Genomic DNA, 12,681 nt, shown 5'->3' with positions numbered 1-12,681 from the left:
TTATTACTTCGCTCTGCAGAGAAGGTAGTCAACTGATGCCTGTAAATCCTGAGTATTTGCTTACAAAAAGGTTTTGCTTTGTGTTTTTTATTCTTCTGGGATTCTTTCACCAGGTCAAACGTGAAAGTTCAGGGAGATTGTGCATGGCCAGACTGGAGTTTGATCATCATGAGAGCAATTAGAGGAAGGCTGTTCAAAGGTATCTTTGCAGTGGTATCTGGGTGCCTAATTATAGTCACCAGCTTTGAGAAACGTCACCCTGCACTTTTACCAGTGTGTTTTTAAAACACCACTGCCATATCCAGGTTGCTTGGAAACACTGATGGGCTTTCATGTATAAAGCTACCGTCTCTCACACACTTTTTTCCCCAGGTGAAGGAAGGTTTCTGGTAGGAATTTCAGGGTTCATGTCCCTTCCCCACAGGGCGGGCTTCTGGGAGGTGATTTGGAAGACGTGAAGCCCCCTCATCATGCTGGACAGGAAACTTTCAGGAGAGGACGGGCACCTGGTTTCGTCTTAACAAAACATGTTCTTTTTAACCTGTTTTGGTGGAGAAGGGAAACAGAGCTCAGGAAAACGGAGGTGCCTTTTCCCTTTGAGTTAATGTGCCCACCTTGAGTGAATGTTCACACCCGATGTGTGAACAATAGAAAAACGCAAAGGTCCAAACGCAAATAAACAAAACTATTTAACTTAGAGGAGTTTCTGCAACTGGTGTTTGTTTTTCATAGTCATGAGGTAATTATCCCCTGAGGCTTTTTATTTCTTGCGTTGGCCTCCAGTAAATATGTGAAATGAAACTGAAACTGGTTTGAAGATGGAATTTCCCTCCCTCCCCTTTTCGCTTTTCAGTAGAGGTGGGTACCTGTGCTTTCTACTGTTATCAACCATAGTGAGTGTTTCTGATTGACAGTAAAAAAGCCAGAGCACAGTAGGGTGAGGCCCAGGGAACAGGAGAAGTGCACCTGGTGGTGCCACACTGGTGTTGGGCTGTGCTCCTACCCCAGAGCCCACATCCACCATCTTCAGCCTTACCCCCTCTCCTCCACAAGCTCCCTATGGGGAGTAGTTTGAGCTCCTGATGGGCTCTAAAGCCCTCCATCACGGTTGCACTTACCAAAAACTTGCTCAACGGCAAAAATAATTAGCCAGGTCTTGGGGTGAGAAAGAGTCCTGCGAGGGAGTTGAGCCTGAATGGTGAAGTTATGGCCTGCCTTGAGTTTGCAGTGAGATTAAACATCACTGGCAGGCACACCAGCCGTGTGTTGTTTTCTTTCAGATAGCAGCTAAAGCCTTTATTTAAATTGCAATCACTTCCCTGAAATCTGAGTTTAAAAAAAAAAAAACCGAAAACAAAAAGCAATCCTGCCCCAGGCAAGCAAAACAACTGGGCAAAGCCAGGTCTGTTACATGAGGTGAATTATTTAAACCAAGGCAAACAGCTGCGCACTGCCCGTTTCATCAGCGCTGCCATCAGTCGGTGCGTGCCCGTGGGTGCGTGCGCGCCTGTGTGCGTGTGTGTGTACTTGTGCAAGTTGAAGGAAATAAACCTTCTGGTCAACTCAAAGGGAGGCGTGGGGCACATCTAGGGGCTAGCCTCCGGCCCAAGGTAACACCGTGCGGCGGTGAATTGTGCAATGGTTTCCTGAGTCCCTGCTCCACATGTAGCTGGTGTTTTCCCTGCAGCTGCGTCAGCAAGACCTCCTCATTCAGCTGGCCAGGCGCCAGGATGGCAAGCTTCCCAAGACAAAACACTGTGTGCAGGAATGCATTAAAGCACCTATATCCTCATTTGGGGGAAAAGTTTCCATTGGCTTTTTGAAGTACATTGAGAGCAAAGGCTCTTTAAAAGAAGAGGGGAGAGGGAAGGGTTGTTTTCCTAGCATATATTATTTTTTAACTCAAAAGATGTAGACAAAAAGCTTCCTTCCATGCCGTCGCTATGGCTACAGCTCAGATCATTGTGCGGGAGCCTGCAAGCAGGAAAACGCCAAGCAGGGAGGGGGTGGTGAGCCCGGTGCTCCTTCTTGTTGCAGCCAGGTACGGCCCCTCCACCATGTCCTCCAGCCACAAGTTTGTCCGAGGCCACCTGTCCATTCCCACCTGATAGGAATGCGGAAACACTGCAGTTGCGAGATTTCCTGTTGCCTGGCTCGGCGTGAGGAGAACTTCCTGGGTCATGAGCTGGCGAGCAAGAGCAAGGAGGATCTTTGCACCTCACCTCCCTGGAGATGTTATCAGCGCTGTCATAACACCCGCTCTCTAACTCTTCCCCAGAGGCAGGCATGCTGCAGCGAGGAAATGGGGTAATGCAGAAGGCTGACATACCTGCAGGCCCCACACAAGCCCTGTGCCCGTGCTGTGATGGCTTCCCACTGGTGTGATGCCAGTGACTAGCTCAAAGCCTACTGGTATTGCTTAGCCCTGGTCATATGCTCGCACTGCAGCTTGGTGGCGTGATCATGATCCTGGAAATGAAGACAATCAAGCCGGGTGAAGTTTCTTCTATTTCTAAACCCATAGAAAATGCTCAGCTATACTTCTTGATTGTAGTTACAGAGTCACTTTGGTCTCCCGGTAGCTTGAGAAAAAGTTATTTGGGAATTTAAAATTGGTCTTTTCTTGAGCCATGGCATTACCACATCACTGTTGGAGGCTCTGTACCATAACTCTGAGAATATTTCTGCTGGTTTTAAAAACCCTGCCTTTTAGTAGGATCTCTCTGAAAGTCACATCTGAAAGGTTAGTCCTTGTCTTTACTTTAACATGTGAATGTTTGTTATCACAGTTGGCTAGAAAATGTCTTCTCATTTAACACTGCCTTGCTTGTTTTCTGTGACTCCCTGAGAATCTATTTCAGCAGAATTCATCTGGAAAATGCCATGGCAAACTGCATTGGCAGAAGAAGATGAACAAGACACGATAAAGACTTTTAAACTGATTGAAAAGTTGGCAAGGCTGCTTACTTTCCCAATTACAATGCCTAATTAGTTAGCTTGTTCCATTCAGTCATGCAGCTTTGATAGCCTTATTGTGCTCCAGAAGTCGGGGGCCTGAGATTTAAGCAGGTCTGTCCTAGATATCTAATGAACTGTTAGTTTGAAAATAAAAACGTTCTTAAACTGCTCTACTCGTAATCACCTTCTGGACTGATATATGGAGCCAAAAGGACCAGCTTAAAATAACTTCAAACCAGATCCCACTAGGACTGAGATGCACAAGTAGGTTACTGTGGCTCACTGGGTTACCAGTGAAATTACTGCAGCTTCATCGAGGAGAAGGCAAAACACTCTGGGGCTCAGCAAGAACTGCTGGAGACCATTTCGTCCTTCCCACACCGCCTCCAGCTCACCCGGTTCATCGGGTGGGCTTACTCTCATGTTCTTTGGCCTACTGAATTGCAGAATAGAACAGGCTCAACAAGAGCAAGTATCAAACACCTCTGCAAGCACAGGGTGGTTCGTAGCTTAGTAGTTAATCTGCTGTCAAGTGAGAAACACAGATTTCTGTTCCCCTGGGGCAGGAGTGGGGTTTGAGCCTCAGCTCCTGCGCATGGTACAAATGCTGTCACAGCTGAGGTGCTGCACAGACACGGGGAGTGTCTGGAAATGCCTGTTTCTTATGCAGAACCTGATCTGCTAAATCAGGGTAATTTACGTGACAGATTCTGGGCTCAGTCCAGCGTGTGTTTGTCCAGACAACCACTTGGACACATGCTACTTCCTGCTCTCTTCCAAGAGCTCCTGTGTTTCTTATTGGTTTTCTCATTCCTGAGGCAACAGCTCACAGCCATATCTCACACCTGGGCAGAGCTGCCGCACTGCTGCCTACGCCTTAGTTAAAAACAAAAAAGCAAACAAGAACAATTTCATGCTAAATGCCCTGCACAACCTCCTGCTGGTGCTACGCAGAGGGACATCTTGTTCTTAAATTTAGGTTAGGGTTACCCATACTTGAAGCAGTCACTGTCCACTACTCTCTAGGATGAGGAGACATCTTCCAGATGAAACATGATTTATGCAGCAACCAAAATCAGTTTAAAACCTTTTTTTATTTAAACCAGTGCACGTTACAAGGCAGGTCAGTCTCTTCCCTTCCTTTGAAGCAAAGGCAGTGCTGGCCAAAAGCAGCCTTTCATTTATATGTAGCAGGGTCATTACAGAGCAAGAGGAGAGCAGCATAGAACTTGCACACATCCACTTTCACCATTGACTTACGAGAAAGGCAGACACAGTATTGCAAAGTTGGTAAGTTCACTTCCAAGCTGATTATAAGTTGACAAGTGGCACTGTTTTCACTTACTGCTGTACAAAGGTTTAAACACGCAAGATCAGTTTTTCACTGCCTACCGCTGCACTTTATTTCAGGCAGTTCACCACTGCTGCCAGCTACACCACACTGAAGCATGTGAAAGACACTGTACAGCACCTGAAACCATGTAATGTACACATACTCAGATTACCAGAAGCATTCAAGTCTGATGCTTTAAGACTCACACAAGGGAGGGTTTTTTCTGTGGTTTGTAGAAATACTTTCTCCTACTCCTGACCAGTCAAACCTACTTTTGTGATGTAGGCCTTGAAACTATAGCTAAATGCATATCCTCTTCAAGGGTATGCCCTCCTGACTGAGGTGCTCTGCAGTGAACTGCAAATTGCAAGGAGGCACCACTACAAGGTTGTTTTCCTGGAACTGCTTTCTAGAGGGCTGAGACCAGCAGCCTAATTGAAGGTCTCAAAGCAAGCCAACTGTAACTCAAGTGTAGTTCACTGGCACAGCATGCTCACTAGGTGGGATGCTCAGTACCACACAGGAAGCAGAGACTGATGTCAAACCCCTCCAAATGCTCAGCTCCAGCCCAGGTGCTCAAAAGCTCAGCACCAGGTCCTGCAGGCACACAAATGCACCTTTTCCCTCTCTGGCACTGTGGTAAAATCTGCTTCACTCGTGAAAATGTTTGGGTGAATTAGAGAGTCTTTTGACACATTACCTATCTGCAAACTGTATGTGAAAATTAAAGTCAAAACTACTGCCATGAAGTGAAAACTATTTATTTTTATAAAAGGCAATAATTAAAACAAACCCTACCAGTGTGTACATTGTACACATTTGAATGACACTTACAAGAATGAAGTTTCCATATACAAAGATTACAAGCCCACACTGGTAAAGAATGCACATGAGCACACATACAGCTTCACAGGCAACTCCAGATCACAGTACCAATTACTCTATGACAACACCTGCATAGCATTTTCATTATTAGCATCCACACTATATTCCACTACAAACTGTACACAGAAAGCAAGAAGGAGTTTATTCAGAGAGCATATATATTCGCAGAAAGAATTTATTTGCCAGAATAATCTCACTCTTCTGTTGCCATCTTCAAGAGATATTGTTTGTCGATTCTGAAGAGCCTCCACCCCTCCTCGGTGGACAGATCAGAGGCACCCCTTCTCTTGTAGAACCTGATGGACGGTTCATTCCACTCTGCAACGAGGAAGTGCATACTGCTGCAGCGGCACTTCACAGCGACCTGCAAAAGCCAGCAACAAGACACATTTCAAGCAACAGCCTCAGATGATAAGCCTAGTAAGAACTTGTGAGACTACTCAGCACCTAACTGTATCACCAGAAGTCAAGTTCATTCTGTCAGTCACTTCAGCACTTGACACTATTTAATAGACTCTAGATAATGTTTTAAGCCATCTAGTGTCCAGTCACCTCCTTTAATTTGATTATTGCTGAAGGAGAAGCTCTCATGCAGTTAGAAGAGCAAGAACACTGCCTTGCCATGTGCCCTCAGTTCTGATTGTTTAGACTTATCACTTAGACATACCTGACTCAAGTTCTTCAGAATTTCTGACCCAATGCCAAGTCCTAAAAAAAAGAACCACAAGACACTAAGTTTTAATTTTAAAAAAGCCCTATGGGAATCAACTCATCTAACTAATACATACCTCTATACTCAGCCATCACATAAAAATCTTCAAGATACAGCAGTTTTCCAATCCATGGATCATAAGTGAAGTAATACATGGCAAAGCCCACAATGCTGTGTTCTGAAACAAAGGGTGTAACTTTAGCCAGTGTGAATTTAAAAGACAAAAGAAAGATTAAGTATTACATGCATGTTTAAACATAGAGATTCTCTGTGACATGCAGACATTTGCTATTAGGTTAGAATTAAGAATAAGGTTTTCAAGTAAGCACAGAACTGAAAATACAACTTCTGACAAATTCGCATCAACCTAACAGAACGAAGACTGCCCTTGCCATACCCTGAAATCCTCAGAAGTACTACTATAGTAAGTGCTGAACACAAGGCTTTTTTCTCCAAACAAATGCATACTCTACTGATTTATTTCCATTTTGGAATACAAGTAAAAGCTTTATACAGCAGTTCATGATCTCGATGATTGCCCCAACTCTGCCTCCTTAGCAACCAAAACAGTCTATCAAACTCTAAAGAGCACTGATCTTTCCACATACATTCCTCAGCACTGCACTGGGCGAGAAGGCATGCTCACAGGCCACCTTTACAGCAGCATCTCCAGCACCTCAACTTACACTTCCACCGAGAGCATCAAGCTGTTTTACCTTCAGCACCATAAAGTCAAGGTAAGTAAAGCTGCAGCTTCAGTTATAATTCTGTGGCACAAGAGGGAAGAGACACCAACTCTTCCAACAGCAGGTCACTCAAGCCTAAACCTTGAGTATTTATTTTAACTACATCTGCCATAACACTCTGCACATACTGTAAGAGAAGCGTGCAAACAGATTTCTGATCTACTGTGTCTTTGGTAAAGGTTTGGGAATAGCACTTGTCCCTGTAGACCTTACCTCATATTATGATCATCTACTTTATTGTGTAACGGATCTTTTAGTTACCTCCCCGCCCATCCATGTACACAGAAGGGCCATGTACATGGCGAAGCTAGAGACTGTAACCTGAAGATTGGGGACAAATTAAAGAAAAAAATGTGATTCAACAGGATTACATAAAGGTAAGTCAGGGTCAAACAAGAAAAGCCATTTAATTAATTGGAGTCAAGTACATTATGTTACACCTGATCTTCCCACGCCTCCAGGATTAGCAACTACTCCAGCAGAGTATCACTACGTGTTACTGCATTTAACAGTTAACCTACTCCTACCCCGATTCACTGGTGGAACCTTATGTACAATCGATAACATTAAGTATAAGGTGCCTCTTGTGTATTTATTTCGCGTCTAAAAGTAAGTATCAGGAAGTCTCACCTTCAGGTGACCACTGTTCTTTTGGCACTTCTGCAACCAGACAGTGGTAGAAAGGGTGCTCACCAAAACCATCCTCAAGCAGTTCTAGAAAAGCAGAATAAAGAGCTACAGACCCTGCCAGCAGGCTACCAACCCGCCGAGCGGCTGCCGCTTTTATACCTTTCTCAGTCAGCACCACTTTATCCTCCATCTCCTCGTACTTCGCTAGTTCCTGGAAAGGAAGGACAAATAAGCAGACGCTCCCCCGCAGGTCCCCGCCTCCCCCCGCAGCCTTGCGCAAGGGCTTGTTTTCGCTCAGACAGACGGACAAAGGTGCACCCCACCCCCCCCCACCCCCACCCCAGCTGAAGGCTGCGGATCTGCCCCAAGCCCGGCCGCCCTCCCCAGGGGAGACCGCGCCTGAGGAGAGCCCGGGCACGGCGGGGCAGGGCCCGCAGCGGCCGCGCTGCCCCCCCACCCTCACCCCCCGGCCCCGCACCTTGATCAGTCGCAGCAGGTCGGGGCAGTCCTCAGGACGCGCGGCGCGGATGCTGAACGAGGCCATTTTCGACGGCGCTTCCCCCTGCGGCCCCCTCGGCTGACGAGTCCCCGATGTGTGAACAGGAGGAGCAACTGTTTCGTCATTCGTCTCCCGGGCGCGGCGGCCACCTGCGGTCAGTCAGGCTGCGAGCATGTCCCGGCGGCGATGAGCAGACAGACAAACCTCCCCCTCCTCTCCCAGCGGGACCGGCGACTGCGACTCCGACTGTGCCCAGCGCCTCCCCCGCCTTCCGTATTTATAGACGCCCGCGCTCCGCCTCTCCCCGCACGCAAGCCAATGGGAGCGCCCGCCGCCCTCGCCCTCAGCCAATGATAGCGCTCCTTCCCGGAATCTTGCCCCGGCCTGCCAGCAACAGCTGGTACGGGGTGTCCCGTGACTCCCCACCCCCCCGCCACGCCCGGTGGCGCCCCCTAGCAGAGGCGGGCGGCGCTGCAGAGCGCCCGGGTCGGGCCCCGCCCCTTCTGCCGCGGCGCAGCGGGCCCGGGGTTGGGGGGCGGGACACGGGATGGAGGGAGGGGGCCCCGGGGCTGAGGAGGCTCCGGGGCGGAGGAGACGCCGGCCCCGCCCGGGGACCCCACCCTCGGGGGGCTGCGGGCTTCTCCCGGCAGGGGCTGCCCCTCCGGGGGCGCCAAGGGTTGTTCCCCGAAAAGTGAGCCCGCTGGAGCCCTAGCAATCGGGGGCTCCTGCCCCAGGGCTCTCCATGCGGGGGTGCTGGGGCTTGGGGCTGTGGCGATGCCCTGGCCGCAGGCTCTGCCCTCGGGGCACGGCAGCTCTCTGCACTGCGCTGTGTTTTTCACCGGTGTGTGAGGCGGGGGGGGAAAAAAAGCCTCTGTACTTGCCTGAAATACTGAGTAGCGATCCATGTCAAACCCTGCAAGGAAGTTGAGGTGGCCAGTACTGAGGTACACCCGTGGGCAGCAGCATCCCAGTAGAAGGGGGTTCCAAACGCTTAAGTTTCACTTCGGGCTGGGGATGTTTTCCAGCCTGACACACGCACCGTCACCGACCTAGTTTACCAGCCTGACCGGAGAGGAAGGGGTAGTGCTGGGAGAAGCACAAAGGACAGGAGTATTTTCAAAACAGGAGGGATCTGCTGGTGGCCTGCCGTAAGGGAGGGCGAGACTCCTTCCTGATGGAGGTATGGATGTCCCTGAGGAGAGAGGTGGGTGTGTTGAAGAAATTCAGCCAACTCCCCAAAATGGCTTTGCGGTATGGAAGGATGGAGGAATTATCCCGAGCCCAGCTCTTCCTCGGAACATTACCTGTAGATGTAGATCTATGCTGCAGGACAAGAGCAGGATCCTGATCCAGGTGACCATGCGGGTCTATAGACCTACCAGCTAGGCCATTCAGAGGAGAAGTATAATTCTTTGGCATACACATGATTTTCTTTTCACCCTCTTCTATAAACTTTGAACTATCATGTCCATTCTTAGATACTATAAAGCAGCTCTTTACTTTATGTGTAGCTTAATCCAACTTGTTTTAAGAGGGATTTGGGATACGGGAAGACACTAAATCGTGCTACCGCTGCAGAGTTACAACCCTGAAAACCTGGATTACCAAACACTCTCACAATGCTTGCACCCTAGTTTTCAGCATATCCAACAACCTACAAGGTTCACCTTCATTTAGACAGAGGGGCCAGTATGGAACATGATACTACAAGAGCGTTGTGTAAAGAAGTGCGTATTCTGGTGGCTGGCACTAGCCAAGGAAGTCCTTTGGCACGCAGTGGAACGTACCTAGAGTCCTGGAAGAGTAATTTAGGATTTATGCAAACACCGTAACTGGCTTAATGGTTTACCCTCTATTGGAGCAAAAAGGGAGATGCCCAGAGAAAAGAAGCATTTCCAAAACACAAAGCAACAGCCAATGGCTAGTAGCAGAAAAGTCAAGATTAGTTTAATGAGTTAGGGATCTGGAAATCCTTCAGGATGGGGCTTTTGGTAGGGAGACTGAAGCTGAATAAACTAGCAAATAATAGACTCAGCCTAACCACACACATTTAATGAATACTCATTTTTTTTAATCCCTAGGGATGATCTGCCTGGGATCAGAAAGGGGGAATACTGTCCCCATGAAAGACTTCATGTTGTTTGTGTTGTGTCAACTCCTCTTGTTTCGCATTTCACAATAAGGAAGTCATGCTGTCAGGAAACCTACTGTTGTGTAAGAACAGAAAGTATCTGGTTTTTTCACTCTCAAGTCAGAAAAGTCATATGATTTTAGAAGTTGAAGTTTCAGCAAAAAAACCCACCTTCCACCTTGATTGCTTTTTGAAAATCCTGCTTGAACTTGCTCAGAAATATGCTGATATTGTGTTACCCCAGTGAATACAGTTCATTGGAGTTAGCTTTCAAATTCACAAGGCAGAAGAAAAAACTAGTAAAAAATTTCCTAAAGTATCAAAAATAATTTTATGGAACAATAGGAAATGCAGAGAAAAAAATAAAAGAAAATGAAAAATATATAATTAAGATACCTAGATCTCAGAGACTATGCTGCAATTATTTAGTTATGTATTACTAGAGGTACTTTTTCAGAATAAGATTAACAAGAATGGTAAGACTATTTTACAAAGAGCTTCTAAAGGAACTCAGTTTTGTGAACGAATCAGGAGTGATGGGCCTTGTACTTCAGAAGCAGCTGCTTCCTTTTGACTCAGGTCTGTTCATCTTTGAGCAGGTTTCATGTCATCTTGACGTAGCTGAGGGCAGTGGCGAAACCTCTAATGACCTGCATAGGGCTGGGATTTTATCTGTGAATGGTCAGCCTGTTTATCTGCACTTCTCCCCAAGGGAATGAGTAGTGGTAAGCCTCCTGAAAAGTTTCAAGTTTTTCTCAAATTATGCAAACACATATGCTGGAAAGTGGTTAGCAAACGTGTTTGAAGTAAACCAATGTTGAAATAACCTGTTACAATGAAATATGCACGGAAGTCTGGATTAGCTTGCTTTTCTGTTACCAGCCAGCGGCTTCTTCCATGCAGAACCTGCTGACCGTGAACCCATCTGCACCTCCAGCAGGAGGGCGGGTACCTCGGTGTTTGAGGGGTAGAATGGTTAGAACTATCTAAAAAGCTCACGCGCCTTGTTCCTCTTACTCTCATATGTTCTCCTCCCTAGAGCTTACTTGTAAGTGGGGAGACAGAAAATTTCCTGCAAAATAGCTAGCAGCACTTTCTTTTTTAACATGCAACAGGAACTGGTATTAATAAAAGCATACGAGCACTACATATCTGACTGAGGCAAGGTCTCCCCACATCCTCTCTGGAGACGGAGGTCTTATCTAGTCTCAAGCTATGAGAAGCAGCTGTGCTAGTTCCTCAAGATCCCTTCATGGCAATGCAAATGAACAATGTATTCAGAGAGTTACGGGACCTCAGCTGGACCCTTGTACTGTTAACATATTTTTATTTGCATCTAAACTTCTGAATATCCTCTTATCTTGGAGGCGGGAGGAAAAGGCTCAAAGTGGGCACCAGCTTGCTTTCTTTAGTGTTCAACTCATCAAACTCTTCTTTACTTCTGGTATTTTGATTTTTTATTTCCTCCTTCACTAGGAAGATTCCTGGAATTCCTGTATGAATGCCTCTCTCATGCCTCAGAGGTTCTCTGTTTATAATAACTAGAAGAGGGAAGAACTGCTTATTCCGCTTTACAGTGCAGTGAGTTAATAATCTTTTATTACAGTATTAAATTTCTCAAGTACTTAAGTCCAAATTATATCTCTTATCAAATCTCTGGAGGAAAATACAGAAAATGTAATTAATATTCAGTACTGACCTGTTATTTTTCCAGACAACTCTTTGGGCAGCATTCAGGATTCTCAGCATTTTCAACTGAATGATTTCTTTTTAATATTCAGAACTTGCATTGCTATTTATGAGTTTGCAATTGCTTCCAGATACTTTTTTTCAAGCAACTTACAGTTCATCAACACTAGGCTGTACATAGGAAAAAATACTCATTTCTATCAGAACAGTAGAGAATGGTAAATACTGCAGTAGCCCCACTCAAAATTTGGGGCAAACACAAAATCAACAGATTCACTTAATAAAACTACACGAATTTGCATTTACTGGAAGTAGAAGGACAATAATTTCCCATTATTCTCTTTGAAGACATATGTTAGGTCACTAGGACCCTCTTCCTGTAAGCTGACCTATCTCATCATTTGTAATTATGCAATTTGATGAATTTGGGATTTAGACATAATGATGTGCCTGCATCCACAAATCATCTACATCATGCATGCAAATAATTTGGGGTCTCAAAGTTATAGAGAGAAATGTTGAGGAAAAAAGTGAAACCAGCCCTCAATTCTATAACTTTATGTTTTGGACACAGTGGAAGGCGCTTTGGCTCCGACTCTGCGATGTACTTATGTTGGTGTTCTTGAGCGCAGTATCTCAGGCTCTAGAGAAGCCCGGGGAATCTAAACTTCCCCTTAAAACTAACAGGGGTTTACAAGATGAGCAGGTGTTTTTCTTATATGTCACAATCACAATTTTGTCTTTTGGCATGGTCTTTTGCGCTGCCCAGAGGTGATTCTTTGCAGGGATTTCATCTTGGTTTTTGAACCCTCAGCATGCACCTGTTACCAGGTTTCTGCATTTTTACCCACGACCAGATGAACGAGCAGCTTTGCAATAGCGCTCCCAACTTTTTCCCCTGCAGACACGCAGGGCTGGTCTGTGTGTGCTCACGTAGCACCAGGTGTGTGACTGTGCGGGCTGGCGCGTACATGGGCTGTAGCTGGGGATGGGACTTGTGAGTAACACCTTTGGGGATGTGGGCCAGCTGAGAGGAGCCTTTCCCTCATCGTGCCGTGCTGTGCTGGCTGTTCTGCCTGCTCTCTGCCTCCTCCACAA

General features: G+C 46.5%; 1 protein-coding gene across 2 annotated transcripts; it reads right to left on the bottom strand.

Annotated features, from left to right (window-relative positions):
* Positions 1-5,036: 5,036 nt before the first annotated feature.
* Positions 5,037-8,059, bottom strand: SAT1 (spermidine/spermine N1-acetyltransferase 1). 2 transcript variants are annotated; one of them, XM_075097314.1, is made up of 6 exons: positions 7,743-8,059; positions 7,424-7,475; positions 7,265-7,348; positions 5,965-6,066; positions 5,844-5,884; positions 5,037-5,540 (listed from the first exon to the last, which is right to left on the bottom strand). In XM_075097314.1, the coding sequence occupies exons 1-6, from the start codon at positions 7,806-7,808 to the stop codon at positions 5,370-5,372; spliced, it is 516 nt and encodes a 171-aa protein (XP_074953415.1). In that variant the 5' UTR covers positions 7,809-8,059; the 3' UTR covers positions 5,037-5,369. The 2 variants fall into 2 exon arrangements, with proteins under 2 accessions (XP_074953415.1, XP_074953406.1); XM_075097305.1 differs by having other exon boundaries at positions 7,265-7,475; positions 7,743-8,017.
* Positions 8,060-12,681: the final 4,622 nt, after the last annotated feature.

The sequence above is a fragment of the Phalacrocorax aristotelis genome, chromosome 1 (genome assembly GCF_949628215.1).
Source record: "Phalacrocorax aristotelis chromosome 1, bGulAri2.1, whole genome shotgun sequence".
Lineage (NCBI taxonomy): Eukaryota > Metazoa > Chordata > Aves > Suliformes > Phalacrocoracidae > Phalacrocorax > Phalacrocorax aristotelis.
This window is presented reverse-complemented; position numbering and strand designations above follow the sequence as displayed.

Bases quoted from the DNA above. Each gene is read 5' to 3' on its own strand.
- SAT1 (XM_075097305.1), bottom strand. From the start codon at position 7,808: ATGGCCTCGTTCAGCATCCGCGCCGCGCGTCCTGAGGACTGCCCCGAC. The intron at 6,067-7,264 runs GTGAGACTTCCT...CCTTTGTTTCAG, and splicing joins AGAACAGTGGTCACCTGAAG to AACACAGCATTGTGGGCTTT. The intron at 5,541-5,843 runs GTATGTCTAAGT...TGGCTTTTGCAG, and splicing joins TTCTGAAGAACTTGAGTCAG to GTCGCTGTGAAGTGCCGCTG.